This window comes from Phytophthora ramorum (genome assembly GCF_020800215.1).
Source record: "Phytophthora ramorum isolate Pr-102 chromosome Unknown Phyram_PR-102_s0019, whole genome shotgun sequence".
In the NCBI taxonomy this organism is placed as follows: Eukaryota; Oomycota; class Peronosporomycetes; order Peronosporales; family Peronosporaceae; genus Phytophthora; species Phytophthora ramorum.
In genome coordinates, this window is record NW_027150665.1 from 488910 (window position 1) to 508794 (window position 19885).

The window sequence follows — 19885 nt, forward strand, 5'->3', positions numbered from 1 at the left end:
AACTTCCCGTATTTCAGACCCTGTCCAAATAAACCCCTGCTATCTAATACCACACAAGTTTTACATAACTATTTTAACTAGGCATTTGTATTGGATCCCTAATTTCTCTAGTATTGAATCAGAATCCGTTTCACAGGATCAACAAATTTAGACAGGTTGATCCGATTTTCGACCAATCAGAATTGTTAAAAAGTTGGCCATATAGAGAGCACGACCTGCTGTCACTCGCTTTCAGCAGGCAGATACCACGATGCGCGCAATAGAATTGCTTGCCAGCGCCACTCGCGGCAACGGGCAGCACCTGGCTCCAGCAAGACCAGCTGAGTGCCTGACGTCCCAATCCTGCTGTCGAGTACCCGATACCAAAAGCCCCAAATTGACTGCAAAAGTGCCGTTTCGTCCCTACCTGCCAGCTGCTGGCGCTGAATGTATTTTTTCTTGCCTGGATGGGGAGCGCGCCTTCCAGTCTGCAAGTGGCGTCCGCATAGTGAAAGCAAGTGCCCAATCGATCGAGAGCGCAGAGAGACGAGTCCTCCCTCCCTCCACTCAGCGGAATCACTCGCCGCCCTCGTTGCCTTTTGCAGTCAAGCCTCTCAAGGTCCAATTTCTGGCTTTGCGCTTTGTGACCGGACGACCAGCACAACGCAAAAAGGGGAGACCGCCCGCAGAGAAGAAGAAAAGGGGTTTGCACCAGAGAGAAGTGCAAATTTGCGCGCCACTTTCGCATCAGCCATGCCGCAGGTAAGCGCGTCAGGTGCAGGAGGGAAAAATTCTCAACTGACAGGGGGTGCCAAATAACGTTCCCGCTTTATTTCGCAGAGCCTCGTGTTCGCGGAGCAGGTGCCCACGTACGTGTACCAGAACGTGAGTTTCCAGGCCACCGTGAAGCTCGTGGACGACCACCAGGCCAAAGTTTGCGGGTACCGTCCATTGCTGTGATATTTGCGCTCGCATGATTCTAATGGGGAGTTTTTCGCTGTTGCATGCAGCGTCCGCAAACCGCTGCAAGTGTCGTTGCGCTTCCATGACACGTACGACCTGGTCGAGGACCAGGATGCGACGCTGCAACTGGTTTCGCAGGCCAGCATCGACCCGAACACGGGCCTGGCGCTCCTTTCCATGACGCTGCACACGCTCACGGCCACTTGCGACGGCCGCAACTTTTGCCTCGAAGTTCGCAGCAGTGACGCGGACATTGAGTCGGTCTTTTCGTCCCCAGTGAACGTCGTCAAGGAGAAACTGCACGTGGTGACGCAGCCCCCCGACGTCTGGTTCAAGGACGAAGGCGGCCGCGAGAAGTGCATGGCCGTGTCGTTGACATTGGTCCCAGCGCCAGGGGCGTACCTGGAAGACCGCGTCGTGCCGCTGGACGTGCGGCTGCTGTACGAGTCGGGCAACGCGGTACTTAACCAGAGCATCCTGCGGCTCTTCCCGGACATGAGGCCCAACATGACGCACGGCCGCGTGACCATCTCGTTCCGGATCGACGACGTGTCCAAGAACCACCAGGGCCAGTCGTTCATGCTCGAGATCGGCCCGGAGCAGCAGGACGGCAGCTCCATGTTCCAGGATATCGCGCCCACGCGCACGTCGGTGATCGCAATTCGGTCCAAGCGCAACAAGCGGAAGCTCAACGCGCAGGCGGCCGCCGTAGCAGCTTCGGGGGGATTTGGGATGCGCGCGTCGCCGCGGAGTGTGGCGGGTACGCCGCGTACCCCGTACATGGCCATGGCTGGAGGAGCGCAGAACTCCCCGCAGATGGGTGCCAATGGCATGATGATTGAGCCACACCCGCAGCGAGCGCGCAAGTACATGGCCACGAGTGGTCCTATGGGGTACGGCATGATGCAGCAGCCCATGGGGTCCATGTCCTGGAGCAGCCACTTGATGCAGCCCAACGCCAGCGTCGTATCGCCCATGCAGCCGCCGACACCGCAAAGCCAGCAGGCCCCTGTCCAGACCCCGGCTTCGGGAGCTGGAAACAGCCCTGGAGCGGTGGAATGGGCACTCGGCGGCTTCGAGATCCACCCGGACGGCTCCATGAACACGGCGCGGCCCATTTATCGCTGTCCGCAGTGCCGGCGGCTGAACGATGTGGATATGCTGGCGGCGGGGCCAGCGATTTCGCACAGCCCGCAGTGCGTATTCGCCCCCAACAATGGCAGCATGATGTACCGTTCTCAACTGGAAGGAACTCCCATGAGCCAGCAGCAGATGCAGCAGCAGCGCGGCTACGCTACCTACCAACAGTTGGCTGAGCAGAGCTTGGGGATGAGTGCATCTCCGACCCCCAGCACCAGCAGCTACGGCAGCAGCGCCATGGTGGACTCGTCGGCCCTGAACGTGCAGCAGAACACGGTCAACATTAACTCCAAGCCAGAGGACGCGTCGCCCAAGACGCTGGCAGCACTCGCAACGTCCTCCACCCAGCGGCCGTCCATGACGATCTCTCCGTACATGAACAAGGTCACGAACGAAGGACCCATGCCGGCACCCGGACAGGAGCAGGGGTCTGCGACCGGCAACTTGTTCGAGAGTAACGCCTTCCACAACCAAATGGAGATGATGGGCAACAGCACGGAGAAGCTCTTCCTGAACAAGAGCACCGCGGTAGAAGACGACCCGGCGCTCGACCCGCAACAGCAACACTATCAGCAGGAGGCAGGGCCGTCCTTCGGCGGCGCTATCGGTCCATCGCTCTTCAACGAGATGAGCAGCATGGGTATTAATCTGGACCAGGCGGAGCCTCAGCTGCTTGGCGAGTTCGGCGGCCTAGAGGGCGGCGCACCAGCCCCCAGCGAAGAAGACCAGGTGTTTTACATCCTGGCACGGATGTACACGGACGCGCAGGAGCAGAAGCTCGGACTGCCGGCCTTCGACCAGTTCCAACGCATGGTACGCCACGCTCTGAGCTTTGCACGCGCAGCCGCCTCGGATTCTAACCGCTTTGTTTCTTTCTTGCAGCTCGGGTTCTACAGCGAGGCGCAGGACGACGTGCAGACCCAGGTGGTGTTCCACCCCCTGCGCGACGTGTGCCTGTCGGACGAAGAGCGCGAGAAGATCACGTCCCAGTTCGTGGACGAGCTGGGGCGCGACTCGCAGGCGGTCCACTCGTTGCCCAAGTACCAGCACAACCTCATCATGCTCCGTGAGGACGCGCTCATGTTCTACTGGAGCCAGTCGCTCGTATGAGGCTGCCGGAGGGGGCGAGGACAAGATAGATGCCGCTGTTGTTGAGCTCGGTGGTTGCGTGTTAGTAGTGAACGTGATGTGCATGTAGTAAGTCGTGAGTCAAATATCCGGATAAAGTCGTCACGGTTGATGGGGAAATCATTAAATCTAAAGTTCGCCGACCGCTTCACTGCAATTGCAGCTCTTGTCCTCGGACGTCCAGGCGGTAGATGACGACGCGTCCGAAAAAGTCGGAGCTGCGCTGGAAAGTGAGCGCGACGCCCTCCACGTGGTGCAGCGGGCACTGAAACTCCTGCAGGTCGTTGCAGTCTTCGGGGTCCACGTCCACATCTGTGAGTTCCCATTGTCCTGCTTTGTTGGCGTGGATTTGCACGTCCTGCCCCACGAAACCTCCCTGGAACATGACGCGCAAAGTGCAAATGTCCACCGTTCGGTGGAAAAGCACTTGCACCTGTTGCGGACTTCCCTGCGCAGAGTTCCAGCAACTCGGCCCGTCTTTCAGCATGTTCGCAGCCCCATAGAGCTGCTTGTTGCGCTCCAAAGTGGACGACGCCCGGCAGGTGGTGCGCGCGTCGTCGCTGAGCGAGACCATGCGGTTGGCTTTTTGCGCGTCAAACGTAGTGTATGTTGTATGATAGGTTTGTGGTGTTGCGCCACGTCACTCCTTGCGGCCAGACGTTCTCGAATTCGCAGTACCGAAGCTTCCACCAAGAGGTCACTTTACTTCACGAGATCATGTCGGAAACCAAGGCTCTGTGGGCGCCCGTCAAGTGGGCGCAGCGCAAGGATGCGCTGTACGTGACCGTGGACCTGCCGGACGTCAAGGACGAGAAGGTCACGCTCTCCAGCAAGAACCTCACGTTCAAGTAAGAAGATCTTTTGCGCAAAAAACATCTCGTTTGCGCAAAAAACAACATCGTAGAGAATATCCCTGACCTTCTTATCTGTATCTGTGTTTACTTATCTAGGGGCACGAGCAACGGCCAGTTGTACGAGGTGACGCTGGACCTGTTCAAGGAGGTGGACGTGGAGGCCAAGGACAGCATCTGGGCCAAGAACGACCGCAACGTGCAGTTCCACATCGCCAAGAAGCAGCAGGACGAGGAGTTTTGGCCGCGGCTGCTGGCCGACAAGCACCTGGAGAAGACCAACGTGACGGTGGACTGGAGCAAGTTCGTGGACGAGGACGAGGACGAGGAGCAGAGCAGCTTCGACATGAGCGCGCTCAACGGCGGCGACGGCTTCGACATGGCGCAGATGATGGCGGCGCAGAACGGAGGCGCCGTGGTGGGCGAGGACAGCGACAGCGACGACGAAGACATGCCCGACCTCGACCCCAACGACCAGTAGACGCAGCAGACTACAGACGTGTAGGAGGCTGTTGATGGAGTGATGTTCGTCCTCTGTTGCTGCCTGAGGTGGCTTTGCTAACGTGCGGGGACGAAATACACTGCACCCGTTGTGGCTGTGCTTGATTGTGCTGAGTTGGTAGTAAATTACTTGATTTCAATTGTGGTGAGGACAGGAACGCGACAGAGAGCGAAGGAGGCGACAGCTAGCACAGAGGAGAGGCCGGTTACGCGGCCAGGCAGAACACGCCTTTGTCCGCGGGGTGTTTCCGGAAGCGGACGTTGGAAAAGAGGATCTTGCGCACTGAGGATTTCCACACGGGCGACTTGCGCTGATCACTGAGCCCAGCAGCATTACCACAGTACAAAGCGAGGTCAGAGCCCAAGGAAGAGCACGAATGAAGCAGGACTGCCGCACCTCTCCAGCTTCCAGTTGAGTTGGCTTTCGTACTTTGTCTCGACGAAGTCGCAGATCTCCTTGAAGGAACCCTAGAAAGCTGCAATTAGCGCCTTGAAATGGCCACATCGTCCATGTCAAACGCGGCCACGTACTTTGCCGTCGGGCAAATCGGTCAGTGCATGCGAGATCATATCGCCGTAAGTGACGCTCGCCACGGGCTTCCGGTATTCTACATTGTAAGTGATCAGTCCTGCAGCTCAGTGAACCTCCTCGAAAGACACGTACGGTTCTCTGGGATATCTGCAGAGTCGTCTTCCTGGCAAGCTGGGCAGTACCAAGTCTCGGGCGGCTCTTCCAGCGGGTCCAACCCCACGCAGCTCATGTGGTACCAATTGGAGCGATCCAGGCATTTCTTGTTGTCGCACGCGATCATATCGCCGAAGCTGCCGCCCTTGCAGATGCAGTACAGTCGTCCCTTTCGCTTCTTCTTTTGCGCTGCGCCAGCGTCGCCGCTATCTGCTCGTCCGCGGCCTCGAGATTTCTTCTCATAATTCGCAGACCGCCGCTTCTTGACTACAAACGGACTTCCCAGCTCCGAGATGCTCGCTCGGCCGAAGTCGTACAGAGCGTCAACATCCTCCTCGGCCAGCACAGCCTCGATATCTTCATCAACGCTGGCCGTCACCTGTCGACTCCAGTTCTCCTTGTCCTCGTCCTGCTTTTTGCGCTTCAACCTGTGGATCGGTCGAGCTCGGAGGATCTCCGCTGCTTCGGCAGCGTCACTTGACCCCTTGAGCTGCAAATTCGCGCAATTGTCGAGCATTAGCGCAAAACCCAGTACCAGCTCGCTGGTTTGCACGTACATAGGTCACGAAATTGGTGATGCTCGAGCTTTCGTCTGCCTTTTTGCACTCCTGGCTGAAGTGTCTGCAGTGCAACAGCCACGCAACCCAACCGCGAACATGTAAACAACAATTGCAACAGCAACAACCAGTGCAAACGCAAATGCATTCTGCAAAAAGGTCTGTACCTCGCCACGGTGACAGCCAATTGCTCCCTCGAACCCCCTGGCACTTCCGGGATCCCGTGGAACGCCATGTACTTGCGCAAAGCATTGGGCTACCCATTTGCACAAATTGCAACAGTTGCAACAACAAATTAGCACCTCCGTCAACATCGTTGCTCCTCGACAAGTATCAGTGCAAAACGCTGCGCAAAACTCAGTGGCAAAGCCCCTCCCGTACCCGCAATCGAGTGAAATCCACCGCCATATCCACAGGATACTGACTGCGCTCTCCGGGCAACACGCGCGGCGACGAACCGCCCGAGCTGCTGCTATTTGCGCGCACGGCACAGTCCGCTGCGCTCCGCTGCGGATCCGCCATGTTGTTGCGCTAAAGTGATTCTTTTTATGCTTCGAGCTTTTCGGCCAATCCCAATCCCGCGACCGTCACACTTCGCATACGCAGTCCCTCCTCAGCTTTTGCAGTAGCCGCTGTGCAAGACGCCACTGGCAAGATGCAGCTCGGCTGTTAGCTTTGCGCCAAAAACGCAGTGGCCACGGACAATTGGCAGGGAGTGCCGCGGTGGTCGAGTTGCGCCAGTTCGGTTCGGATTGCCGAGACCGCAACTTCAAGCTCGTCACTTGATCTGAGTATGCGGCGCGGCTTTGCAGCGGATAAAAGGCAACAATGGCAGCCATTCGTGGTTCATACCTAACGTGTTTTGCGCCTCCGTTCAAACACACCTACTTCCTCCCCATTACCATTAATCAGACTGCGAGACGCGCGCTTGCGTGTAGCTCCTCAAAACTCAAAGCTTTCCATGGGGGCGGCCGCCGGCTTCTTCACGGGCGCCCGTCGCACCACTTCGATCTCGCGCGGCGCCACCTGCACCTCGCGCGGGGCCTCGCGCCCGTTCGAGGCCTCCAGAGCGGCCTGCTGCTGGCGCCACTCGGCGTCCCGCGCCTGCTGCTCCTGCTGCAGCGCGGCCTCGCGGCGGCGCTGGTGCTCCAGCTGCTGCTTCTGAATCATCTCGCGCTTCACGTCGCCAACCAGCGACGAGCGCGGCGCTGCCGCAGCGGACGCCGACAGCCGAGCCGCGTCCTGCTCGTCCAGGCCGCCGCTGCCGATCGGACCTGAGCCCACCACGGGCGAGGAGCCCGCGCCAGTCATCGGAGAGCCCTCGGGCTCGTGGTCGCTGTCGTCCGAGTCGTCGTCCACGCTAAAGTGCGAGTTCATCTGTTGCGTCATGCGGAACGCCAGGTCCTCCTGCTCCTGCTGCAGCTTGGCCTGCTCCTGCTGCAGCTTGGCCTGGACGGCCTGCTCGCGCTCGGCGCGTTGGCGCGCGTGCTCCTCGCGCTTCTGGCGACGCTGCAGCTCCAGCAGGTCCTCGCCCTGCTGCGGCTTGAGCTGCTCCTGCATGGCCAGCTCCTGCGCCAGCCGCTGGTTGCGCAGCTGCTCCTGTTCCTGCTCGTGCTGCAGCCGCGCGGCCTCCTCCGCCTCGCGCGCGCGCTGCAGCTCCACCGCCTGTTGCAGTTCGCGCTCCTTCTCCTGCTCCGCGGCCTGCTGCTGCTCCTGCTCGGCGGCCTGTTGGAGCTGCAGCAGCTCGCGCTCCTTCTGCGCCTGCTTCTGCTGCTCCTCCTGCCACTGCAGCGCCTCGGCCGCCGCCAGCGCCGCCGCATGCGCCGCCTCCTCTTCCTCCTGCTGGGCCGCCAACTGCCTGCGCATCTCGGCGTCCTGCTCGACCTGCCGATGCTGCTGCTCGTCCTGCTGCCGCAGTTGCTCCTCCTGGCTCTGCTCGTCCTCGAGCCGGCGCTGCTCGTCCAGCTGCTGCTGCCGGATGCTCTCGGCCTGCGCGTGCTGCAGCTGCATCTCCTGCTCGCCCATCGACGGGCGCATGTCCGCGCCCATACTGTGGCGCTGGTTGAGTCCGCGGCGCGGCACCGAGAAGTTCTGGAAGTCCTTAATAGAAGGGTTGCTGGCCACGCTGTCCACCGAGGCCACACTGGCGGGCATGGACGCGCGCTGCGTGGGCTGGCCCGAGTTGATGCGGAAGGCCAGCACGAGCTTGTCCACCCAGTCGTTCATCTCCATCTCCGTGCTGGCGGCCACGAGCAGGCGGCGCTCGGGCGCGTTGATGGCCACGCGCCAGATCGTGGAGGCCGAGCTGCCCGTCTTCATGCTGTCGGCGGGCATGACCTCCAGCACGCCCTCGTCGCAGCCCTGCAGACTCAGCTCGCCCTTGAGCTCCCCGTCCTCGAACGTGAAGTACTGCAGCCGCAAGGGCGTGAGCACGAAGTAGCGCGGCTTCCAGTTCTTGCGCCCGAACGGGCCCGAGCCCGAGCCCTTCTTGAACAGCACGCCCGTGCGCAGGATCTGGCCGTCGCTCATGCTGCTGCTGCTGCTGGTGAGACACAAGTTGGAGACTGAGGGAGCGAGAAGAGAAAAGAGTGGAATTGTGACCATGCGGCTAAGTACGAACCATTTTCCAGCAGCTGGTTCAGTTTTAGGCACTCGTGCTGTTCCCCACGTTGTTGGTCGTTGGAACCGCAGCGTCATCGTTTGGAGAGGAGGAATTTTCAGGCCAGCTGGATTCGACAGGCAGCCAGGATTTTGCCGGCCGGTCCACAATGGACAAGTGTCAATTCGCTGATGATTTTCTGGGTTCTGAAGTTTACCCAAAGGGTAAAGTACACATATGCACCGTTGCGCCCTGAGACCTCGAGTTTCGAGTCAAGAATCTTGGCGGTGCAAAGGAGTTCCGGTACCCTCAAGAGATGGTCTCCCTTTCGTAAGGATGTGATGTGGTTTTACCGCATGAACGCGTTATGGCGTCATCTACTGGTATCACATCTAGGTATCCGACAAGGTCTTCATGACTTCTACCGCCATTCGGTGAGTCGCTTCATGGCCCCGCACTTGTTGCAGGACGGAGCGTGTTTAAAGTTCATGTGGCCACAGCCAGCCTTGCTGCACTCCCACTTGTCCGACGTCACGACGGCCGTCGCAGACACTGGCGCAGGGAGACCCCGGGAGTGCACAGTCCCCACGGGTTGTTTGGAGGCCTCCTGCTTCTGGAGCTGCTCGAAGAAGCTCCTTGCGTCCGCAGGACCTGTCTCCGATTCCTTCTCCTGCTCGACCTTGTCCTCTTGGTTCACAACGGCTACGGGCGCAGCAGACATTTCCTCCTCCTCCACCGCCTTGTCCTTCTTGTGTTTGTGCCTTTTCGAGTGCCTTTTCTCCTTCTTCGAGTGCTTTTTGTGCTTTCTGCGCTGCTCTCCTGAGTGAGGTGACGGGCTGCGACTGCGTCTTCTGCGATCGTCGGGGCTCCCACTGCGACTCCTGCTGCGTTTGCTCACTCGCCGTTCATGACTCCTACTGCGGCTGCGGCTTCTGCTGCTGCTGCGGCGGGTTGGTCGTTCGCGCGGCAAGCTGCAGCTTCGACTTCGAGTCATTGGCGCTGGAAACGCTCGTAAATGCACTATTAGCCGATTTATGACTGAGTCCGAAATATTACTCGGAAATAGTCGGCGGAGGGGTAAACTACGTTAATACCCCCCCCCCGTCTTCGGCCGGAAGCGTAAGAGAAGTTGGCACGATGCGCAGACTGTAAAAAAAAAAAAAATCGTCGCTGATCATCAACATGCCCCGTTGCGGAGCTCGTTCTTTTTTCAGGGAAAGCAACCAAATATTTTACCAAAAGAACTAATAATATTATGCAGTTTAACCACATCTTTAAAAAATAACTGACATAAATTTCTTCTACTCTATTGATACACCGTCATCTAGCCTGGTTTGTTAGAGGGGTAGGGCACCGTTTCACCACGGCGGAATTTATTGTTACTTACAAGTTTTAGATTAAACATAACACTAACTGTAAGTAAAAAAAATCAACGTGTGGCGATTAACAGTGGAAGCGTGTCTTCCGCTGACTGCTATGTCAGTCAATATATATTTTTTGCGCCTCAGCAGCGCGAGTACCAAAAACCAACCTGTCATATTTCAATATAATTTTGTATGTAGAGTGTAGTGCGACTTCACTTGCGCATCTTACAGCGTCAGATGCACCTATTAATCTCAGTGTTCTGAGCATATCAAGTACTGATGACTTTGCTGAACGTTGTCAATGAGATCATAGCATGCGTGCGATTGTAGCACTATCATAGTGCACATATATATGTACATTAGCTACCCTGAGCTTGCGTGCATGCACAAAACGCAAGTGGAGCAGTATAGGTAGCAGTGTAGAGTAGTTACATACTTGACATCAGAGGTTTCGCAACGAATGCATGGCGACCCGTAGCAGGAGTCGCCATGCCAGCACTAATAACAACCCGATCTTTGCAAGTAGGAGTCCCGCAGAGCTATACTCCAATACCCACTATCGCTTTTGCATTTAACAGCACAAAAGACCACAAAGTATGCTTTGGTTGCGAGCAGTTCGCAATTGTTAGTCGAGTAGACGAAAGATGCCGCGCTTCAGGGTGGATAGCGACGGCGACGCGGAGATGACGGTTCCCGCAGCCGATCTGCGAGTACATCGGGCCTCCTGAACTGGCGGGGTGGGATCAAGCTTTATTGATCAAGTGGCGGAGAGCTCGAGAGCAGTACGAGAAAAGAACTCGCGAGAGATGCGAATGGACAGGCGAGGAGTACAAGCGCGTCGCGCGAAGCATACGCAGTGCCATTTCGCCAAGCATGATGACATTCCTGTCGATGTACAAGATCGGCAAGAAAACGGAGTACATCACGGATGAAGATATCATAGCCAAGCTCAAAGAACGATGTGAGAAGACCAACGGATATTATCTGACCAACCCCTCGGCGCTATTCACTCAACAATTGAGATTGGATCTGACACTTAAAGACGTGCCATGTCGTGTGTCCAATTATTTCCGACAGTTCGAGCAGATCATCGCAGACAACTGCTTTCAAGAGGATCTGCGCCGCGGTTCAGCCACTGATGATGATTACGTGGCGAAGATGAAGCAACGATCCAAGATTTTAGTCGATAATCTGGCACCAACCATGCTGCGAGACAAAAGATCAAAGGCATGTTGGAGCTACCGTCTCACCCAGCATAGAGCGCATGAGCACTCAAATAAAATAAAATAACCACTGGGCACTCTATTCGTTTACACCGCCTGGGCATTGTCAAGTGAACAAACTCACTACCTTTAAAGACGAAGCCCTTGAGCACAACTTCGGCATACATGTATAAGTACATATGTTGGGTCTCAGAGTTCAATGTGCTGACGGCTCAGCTGGTAAGATCATGGATTGGCGATCAGCTGGTCCATGGATCGATCCCAGTCGTGTCAATTGAGGGCTCAATATGGGAAGAGGGTTGTCGCGAGTCAAAACTCGTTAATGCTCCGCACAAAATGGTAAGTTCAGTTTGGTATTTCCATCGGTCCCGTGCAATTAGAAACTAACATTGTTTGTTCTTCTTTTCGTTGCAGCTAGACTACAGCAGATACCCGTCCACCTTGACTGCGAAAAAACCACCCGACCGAGCCAAGCAGACATCCTTGGCTGCGTTTTCCGCTGCATACGTGAAACTGGATTCAAGGCGGCCCTCTGCGTCTATCTGTTTTTAGGGTGATGATCCAGCCGTGCATCTTTGCAGCCGCGAAAATCTCCAGCTCACCTGGGTCGGCATCGCCATCCTTCACAGTCCTTATCTAGAAGACCATCCAAGTCACTCAGTGTAGCCATGTAGCGTGTCAAACTCGACGCGTACTCGTGTGGCGACACCGCCAGTCCGTACGCCAGACAGCAGAAGAGGCTCGATTGCTCCTTCTCGGGGACGTACCAGTCTGGTGCTGCGATGCGTAAAGACTCGAGGTCTGCGCCTTCGTCGACAAGGTGCTGATAAGCCGCGTGCCATTCACTCATGTCTAGGTCAGGCTTGAGAATCGCCTTCAGCGGGGCGTACAGCTCATCCATCTTGAACGTTTGCTTGGCAACCAACCCGCACAGCGTAAAAGCCTTGTTGACACTGCCCCCCGTTTTCGTGGCAACCCAGTCAAGGGTCCACTGCGCCACCTTGGCGTAGTGTGGCACCTTGGGATTTCCCGCCTTGGTCTGCAGACTGGGATCCCGTAGTGCAGTGCCGATGTAGTCGTCGTACTTGGAGCGGTAGAACTCCTGATAGCTGCTATTGATAGCCACATCCAGTGGCTGCAGCAGATTCGTGAGGTTGGGAGGGACGAGCAGCACAAAAATGTTGTAGCGCTCCAGCCTCTTTGAGTCGACCAGCTTCACGTGGCATCCGTACGAGTCAATCACGTAGAGTACGGGCTCCGCCAGCTTGTGATTGTACTTAAGGTTGGATCCAGATATTCTAAGGACAAACGTCTCGTTTATTTCATCGACCCCTGTACGCTCGTATTTATCGGAAGATGTAGTCATACGTCAAGATACATCTATCATTAGTAGATGCGTTGAAATATCAGGAGTCAACTATGGGAGAATGAGCCTGAATGAGTTCGCTTAAACTCTACTATAACCGGCTGATCCCTGACAGACCACCACAACCAATTCCTCGGGGTGTACACACCTGCGACAAGCAGTTGTGAGTCCGATTTTCCTACCGTGATCGATTAGAGCTGGCTTGCGGCCGATACTTCCCATGCTGTGTACAGGCATATGTCCTGGCATGCTGGAAACTTGCCAACGCCTAGGTCGAAAGCGCGGCAAAAAAGGTAAACGCAAACACCCACCACATGTTCATGCGACGCTCGACAACATAATTTCGTGGGGTTAGCAGCAATTGACCAACTGCAACATGAACGGTACGCTTTTTAAGTTGTTGCCTGGGGTTGAGGGTGCTTTACGAGATATCAAGTGCAAATCAATCTATTTGTGGGAGGGGGATAAGATCAAAAGAGTGTGGAAAACAACGAAGAGGGCTCAATTGACATGCGTTAGGAATTTGGGGACGACGACAATTGCGAAATCGTGAAGTGGATAGATGATCCGGATGAAGGCAGCGTATCTGTGGCGACTTTCATGATAGAAAGCACTTCACGTAGCATGCTCCAGTAGGCGAGGGTTAGCCCATTCGAATGGGCGTTGCAGTTGATCACATTCCATAGAAGTGTGGTAGAACTGGAACAAATTCAAGGTCATCGCTGTAACGACATACCTACAACCATATTATGCACGTTGACTCCAAAATATAAACGTCGTGTAGTAAGAGAATGAAATCTCTTTGGGGTGTCTCCATCCCCGGGCAGACGAACAAGCAGGCGGAGGACCAGATAGCGGCGAAGCAGAGCAGCAAGAACGACAAAGGGTCGCGAGAGACTGTGTACCCTGAAAGAGCAACCTGTATCTATCGAACGGGTCGAATGAAGCCACAACAAGCATGCGATCTTCCGGTATGGAGTCGTGGTTGCTGGATCAGGACGGCGACGGCTGATCCTAGGGCCAAGTGCATGAATAGGATAGCGGCAGTCAGTGTAAGAAGCGCAGCGGAACTAGCAAGTGTCCGCGGCAGCGAAGTCGACGTGTCGGTCTGGCGCATAACGACATACACATACAACGTTAGCAACAAGTACCAGCAGAGTGTCCAAGTGTCAACGAAAGCGGCTACCAAGTTCGATTCGAGAGTCCCCTGAGTGTGAGAGAGGCGGGTATCTGCAGCCCCGCGTAGTTGTCGGTATCTGCAGCCCGAACAGTGTCTGGCAGCCAAAGAGAGAGTCCGGTACTCGGAGCCCCCGGCGTCGCGCACTAAGCAACTGGAAGATCTCAGGGTGTGAACCTCTTTACGGCTCGCGCGACCAAGGATCACGCTACTGTTCATCATTTGTGTATAGCGTAGGGTAGGTGCATTTTAGGACGACAGTAGTTCGCAGCCACCGGACACCGTCTTCTAGCTAGGGACAGGTCTGGCGGTGACGCGACGTGGACACCGTAACGAAGTAGCAGTGAGTAAGGGCACGGAAGACACAACAGCTGAAAAACAGAGCTTACTTGATGGTCATACAGGGGCCTTCCAACACGGTTGGCTTCCCAGCGACTGAAGAGGAGGCTTCCACGAGGCTCAGCCCAGTGGCACGAACCTCAGGCCACTGAGAGACTGAGGAACGGATTGAGGGACTGAGAGACGGATTGAGGAAGAGCAAAAGTGAATTGAGCAAAGAACGGATTGAGCAGAAGGAACGATAGCGAGGATGACAGCACGAGCAACGAGAGCAGCACGAAGATCGAGCACGCCTACAGCCAGTGCTACCCCACGACGCTTGGCCACAACACCGGCATCGAAGAGGACGCGACAACCACGGACACGACTACGGCTGCACACCGCTGACGGAAGTCCAGGCACTGACGAGGAGGTAGTTGTCAGCAGCGGCGTCACCAGCACCACCGCTGGTGGCAATGACCACCACAATGACTCCACCGACGACGACGACGACAATAACAACAGCGGCCATGGAACTGGAAATGCCGGCGGAGGTGACCATGGAGGTGGAACCGGTGGAGCTGGCGGTAACGGCGACGGAGGACAGCGAGATGGAGGCCGCGCACGGCAATCAACAGCGAGACCGCCCGCGTCGAATCAGACGAGCAAAACGACGACTTGGAGGACATGGACAGGTGGGAGGCACTTACGCCACGCCAACAGCAAGCAATGACGAAGCGATTCCTGGTGCAGCCACCAGCAACTGAACGACGAGGCCGGCACAAGATGAAGCGTTTGAACCTCGAGGACTTTAAGGGGACGTCGGGTGAGTCCGGCTGGCGACGATCCCACAGGAGGTCGAGCGGCAAGCAGGTCTCGGTGGCGACACCTGGACAGCAGCCGAGCTGTACTACGGCGCCACTGCGCACTTAAAGGACGGCGCAAGCAAATGGTTAATCACGTTGTCCGAGAGTATGCGCGAGGAGGACAAGAACTTGGCTTACCTGGTCAAGATGATGCGAAGAAGTATGGCCGGCGCGAGAACCTGTTCCGCATTCAGCAGCGGCTGGCAGCACGCGTTCAACAACCAGGTGAGCGCTTGAATGACTTCGCAGCGAGCTTGACGGTCATCGGCTTCGGCAAGCGAGTGCCTGCAGAGTCCTACGTAGAGGTATTCATCAACGGAATCAACAACGAGAACACAGCAGCACAGGTGCGCACGTACGAACCTCAGACGCTGGATGAAGCCGTGCAATTCGCCGAGAACAAGTGGGGAGAGTTCGGTGAGGGCTTCAAGGTGACGGATTGGCCAAGCGCCGCTACCGAGATGACCGCGAGTATGATATCGAAGACGACAACCAACCCGCCATGAAGAAACAGCCGATGGCAGAGGGTGTGGATCGGCTCGACTGGAAGAAATTGGGTTTAGGTTTTGGCGGCAGCAATGATTCGCCCCCAAACTTTGACACAGAAGGAAAAGCGGTAAGTGGATTGGCTAAGACCGCCAAGAAAGAACCGCATTCATTGGCCGCTTTGCAAGCGCTGATGCTGGTAGCAGGGCTAGGGCGCGAAGACAAGGAAAGGCGGTGTCCAGCAAAGCCAAGGTAGCCAGAGCATTAGAAATCAAGAGCGAGGAGGACGAGCAACCCCCACAATACAACCAACGCCGAGACAGAAACAACCAAGGTTCAGCATGGCAGCCCCAGCACAGCGACAACAATAGCGGTAGCTACGGCGGCGGCGGCAGCAATGGCGGCGGCTACAGCAGCAACAACAATGGTGGTAGCTACGGTAGCGGCAACGACAGTGGTTTCGGAGGAAGAGGCGTCGCTGGCGGACGCGGGTTTGGACGAAGGCGAGGCGGATGCGGAGGTGCAGGCGGATTGGACAACTACCGCCCTCCCGACGCCCGCGCGATCGCTCAGCGCAATGCAGAGTCGAAATGTGGCTGCTGTGGCACGAAGGGCCACTGGTGGCGTGAGTGCGCGCAACGTGTCGCCGACGAAGAAAGCCAGGCAGGGCTCCAGCAGACAACCGCGGCAAGCGCCACCAATACTGCAACAGGAGGTGCTACAGCAACGACGGCGTCGGCAGGAAATGGGCAGCGGCAGTAGAGGCGGGGGCTCTACTGTCCGCGACGGCAGAATGCCCCGACGAGGAAATCCTGAACAGAACGCTGGCGAAGGTGATGCGGGACAAGCGAAAAAGGAGCTGGGAACGAGTGCCGACAGTTGCCAGCACTGGTGAAGACGGCACTGACCCTCTTCCAACTATGGGTGGTCAAACCAAGGGGAAGAGTGGGAGCGCGCGTCGTCAAAACCAGGGGAAGAGCGACCAGCAAGACGAGAGCAAGATGGAGGAGTTGCGGGTGCCAGCAAGCCGCAGACGATTGACACCAACAAGGAAAACGAGAAGGCGAACAGTGGACCTACGATGTGCATGCCCATAGGGACGTCTATCGCCGCTGGTCACTTGTCAGCCATGTCGGGGAAGAACATGACAGCACCGACTGACCAGAGGACTTCATTACCAGCTGGTACGACCCGCCGAGCAGCCGTGATGAGTGGAGGCCGGACTACGGCAGCCAATAGAAGACAACGGAAGGCTGAGGGTGCGTGCGCTAGCAGCGACTCACGGGGTTTTGGCAGCTGAAGTGCGCGAGCGACGAGAAGAGCGCGCCAAGGTATTGCGAATGGCTGTACGTCAAATGCTCACTGAACTGCGTGAAGGCGACGGACGAAAGCGACGAGGAAACAGCCATGGCAAAGCTCAAATGGCGGCAGCAGTCGTGAAGAAATTGGAAGCATCGGCTTTTGCGGCCGTCGCGCAGAAGAACGATACTAGAGGAGTAGACACAGCCACAACGGATGCTCATGACGTGGTCTCCGTACTGAAACAAGTGCCGGCCATCGCTCAGCAACCTGCAACACAGACTGCAGAGGAGTGGCTGAACGCAATGACGCGCTATGCTCAAGAAGTTTCTGTAGAGCTCGAAGAAACTGGCACGCTCGAAGAAATGAGGGCGGTCAGGCGCAGTGCAGTCAAGGAAGCGAAGAAATTCCGCGTTGCTCGACGGACACGAAGATTGCAGCAGCGAAGGCAGCAGAGCGCGTAGCAACTGCCACATCGGCAGGGCAGACGGCAGCAGCCAAAACAAGCAGGTGGACACGCAAGAAAGCATACCACTACGTGAAACAAGGCTGTCATGGGGATGTAGAGCGGCGACTCGACAAGGATGGAAAAAGCGTGCGAGCTGCACAGTTGCGTGCGGCCGGCACGGGAAGTCCAAGTTGTCTGCCGACGGCGCTGTTAGCATTGATGAAGACCCACACGCAAGAAGTACGGTTAGATAGCTGTGCCCAGTACAGTATAGCTGGAATCGAGTTGCGCCAATTTGGACAGTGCATGACGAGAAACGCACCGGTGGATATCGTTGAAGGCTTCGGTGGAGGCACAAACAAGGTGCTCAGAGTCTGGCGATTCGCCGGAACGACGCAGTACCAGCAACGGATCGTGGTGGACGCTCTACTGGTAGACGGACAGGGCGACGAGCTACTGATCGGCGAGGACTGGATGGTGGAACACCAAGTCAAGATAGACTTCGGCGCACGCGAGCTGAAGTTCCGTGATGCTAATGGACAGAAGTTCATACTGCCGTTCACCTGCCATGGAATGTCGACATTGCAACAGCTAGGACAAGAGCGGAAAACAGTGGTACGGCTGGCGAGGACGACCAAGCTGGCAGCAAACACACGCAGCACGCTGTATCTGCAGGTGAATGCGGAAGACGGCTCGACCGGGATATTTGTGCCAAAACCGAGCTCGAAGCGGCATTTGCTGATCGCACCGACAGTCGACACGGTAAAAGACGGCATGGTTCGCGTGGTGGTGATGAACGTCGAGGGACGGCGCGAAAAACAACCTGCCAGAGAAGCCCTGGGTATTTGGATTCCTACAGACGATGATATGCAGATCCTGTCGATGAATGGCGAGCTCGAGAGAGCTCAAGTAGCAAAGTGGGTAGCAGAATTGAAGAAGGACGACACCCGTCCGCTGGCAGACGAGAACGAGCTGGACATCGGTGAGATGGAGGACCATGACCGGGACTAGGCGATAGCGCTACTCCGGCAGTACGCCGGCATAGTCGAGAAGAAGACAGGATGCCCGCCGTTGGCGAAAGTCAACGTGGAGCATCACATCAATACGGGGAACATCGCGCCAATTATGCAGCGCCGACGCAGGCATGCCGTATCGGAGAACGAATTGATAGACAAGAAGGTCGACGAGATGCTGAACAACGAAGTAATTGAGCTGGGAGAAGGTGCATGGGGATTCTCTGTGGTGGTTGTGCGGAAGAAAGACGGCAGCGTGAGGTTCTGCATTGACTACCGGTCACTCAACGCGGTCACGGTTAAGGATGTGTACCCATTGCCCCTGGTTGACGAGACGCTAGAAGCTTTGTACGGATCGCAGCGTTTTACGAGCTTAGATTTGCATGCTGGCTATTGGCAACTAGGTGTCGCGAAAGAAGATCGAGCGAAGACAGCTTTCACAACGCGGTGTGGGTTGTTCCAGTTCAGACGAATGCCGTTTGGACTATGCAACACACCCAACACTTTTCAGCGCCTGATGGATTGTGTATTGCGAGGATTGACATGGGTATGCTGCCTAGTGTACCTAGACGACGTAGTGATATTTACGAAGGGCACAGTTGCACAGCACGTAGTAGAGCTAGCTGTAGTACTAGAACGGCTTGCAGACGCTGGACTGAGCCTGAAGGCTTCGAAGTGCTCCTTCGCGACGATCAAGATGGAGTACTTGGGGCACGCCGGACGGAATCCAGCCGACGGATCGATTGATCAAAGCCATCGTGGACTTCCCACGACCAGTAGATGATGTGCAAGTACGGCGGTTCGTGGCGTTAGCAGGCTACTACCGGAGGTTTGTCCAGGACTTCGGTGCTAAGATGTCACCGCTAACGAGTTTGCTCCGGAAAAGCAGCGCGTGGGTATGGAACGAAGCACAGGAGGAAGCGTTTACGTGGGCGAAGGTATGGCTGAGCAAGAAGCCTGTCCTAGTCTATCCTGACTACAGACTGCCGTTCAAACTGACAACCGATGCTTCGAAGGTTGGACTTGGTGCTGTGCTTTCGCGAGACCAAGGTGGTGGCGATCAACCAGTTGCGTACGCCTCAAAAGTGAACAGCCCGACAGTGAGCAACTACAGTATCTCCGAGCTCGAGTGTCTCGCGGTCGTGTGGGCCGTACGACTCTTCCGACCGCATCTCTACGGCGAAAATTCACCATTGTGACAGACCACATAGCCTTAAAGTGGTTGATGACAGCGAAGGAGCCTGCAGGACGCTTGCACAGATGGACCTTGACTCTCCAGGAGTACGATTTTGATATCCTGTACAGGCCTGGTAGAGAAAACTATGTGGCGGATGTCTTGTCGCGAGGACCTGCGCCAGCGGAGCATGACGCGACTGAGGAGCATGACAAGGTTGCCGAAGATCCTGCGATAGTGAGGCCGACTCAGCAATTGACGGTAGAAAAGGATGATGCACCGACAAGAACCGAGAACGCCGTCGAGGGTAAGGAGAAGGCGGAAGTCGCGGCATGCGCGGACGTTGACGACAAGAAGGTGACAGAACCCACAGTTGAGTGCAGAAGCGTCAGAAAGAGGAGCACGGAGTCAGAACGGAAGCACGCACAAACAGGGGTCGAGGAAAGTGAAGCGGTAGGCGACCAGAAGACCAGCCGTGACACGATTCAGCGCCATAAGAGCATCATGGGGAGCGATGACCCGGTGCAGCCGTCCGGTCAGCGTGTGAAGAGAAGCAGCATCGTCATGACAAGAACAAATGCAGCCACGGTGGCGCACGCCTTGAGGGTGATCTCACCCCAGAAAAGGAAGCTGGCGGCAGTGCAGGATGTGCACCTCAATGACTTGGACGCGGAAGTCGATCGTGCAGCCAGAAATTTAGTCCAAACGGGAGTAGTGTGGCGCGTTGAAGCAGCAGAGATGGGCGTGG

General features: G+C 56.4%; 6 protein-coding genes across 6 annotated transcripts; 2 read left to right on the forward strand and 4 right to left on the reverse strand.

Moving 5' to 3' along the window:
• Positions 1-732: 732 nt before the first annotated feature.
• KRP23_13862 (uncharacterized protein) lies at positions 733-3192 on the forward strand (the record flags this gene model as incomplete). Its single annotated transcript, XM_067884627.1, has 4 exons — positions 733-741; positions 820-920; positions 990-2895; positions 2965-3192. 4 exons carry the CDS (start codon positions 733-735, stop codon positions 3190-3192), a joined length of 2244 nt encoding a protein of 747 aa, XP_067738018.1.
• Positions 3193-3358: 166 nt separating this feature from the next.
• On the reverse strand, positions 3359-3784 carry KRP23_13863 (Nuclear receptor 2C2-associated protein; the record flags this gene model as incomplete). The annotated part of the gene is made up of 1 exon (XM_067884628.1): positions 3359-3784. The coding sequence occupies one exon, from the start codon at positions 3782-3784 to the stop codon at positions 3359-3361; it is 426 nt and encodes a 141-aa protein (XP_067738019.1).
• Positions 3785-3927: 143 nt separating this feature from the next.
• KRP23_13864 (Protein wos2) lies at positions 3928-4542 on the forward strand (the record flags this gene model as incomplete). The annotated part of the gene is made up of 2 exons (XM_067884629.1): positions 3928-4058; positions 4161-4542. The coding sequence occupies 2 exons, from the start codon at positions 3928-3930 to the stop codon at positions 4540-4542; spliced, it is 513 nt and encodes a 170-aa protein (XP_067738020.1).
• A 226-nt stretch (positions 4543-4768) lies between these two features.
• On the reverse strand, positions 4769-6326 carry KRP23_13865 (Chromatin modification-related protein png1; the record flags this gene model as incomplete). Its single annotated transcript, XM_067884630.1, has 7 exons — positions 4769-4880; positions 4960-5030; positions 5094-5170; positions 5227-5737; positions 5805-5868; positions 5972-6060; positions 6186-6326. 7 exons carry the CDS (start codon positions 6324-6326, stop codon positions 4769-4771), a joined length of 1065 nt encoding a protein of 354 aa, XP_067738021.1.
• Positions 6327-6746: 420 nt separating this feature from the next.
• Positions 6747-8333, reverse strand: KRP23_13866 (Reticulocyte-binding protein 2-like protein a; the record flags this gene model as incomplete). The annotated part of the gene is made up of 1 exon (XM_067884631.1): positions 6747-8333. One exon carries the CDS (start codon positions 8331-8333, stop codon positions 6747-6749), a length of 1587 nt encoding a protein of 528 aa, XP_067738022.1.
• Positions 8334-8824: 491 nt separating this feature from the next.
• Positions 8825-9124, reverse strand: KRP23_13867 (uncharacterized protein; the record flags this gene model as incomplete). Its single annotated transcript, XM_067884632.1, has 1 exon — positions 8825-9124. The coding sequence occupies one exon, from the start codon at positions 9122-9124 to the stop codon at positions 8825-8827; it is 300 nt and encodes a 99-aa protein (XP_067738023.1).
• Positions 9125-19885: the final 10761 nt, after the last annotated feature.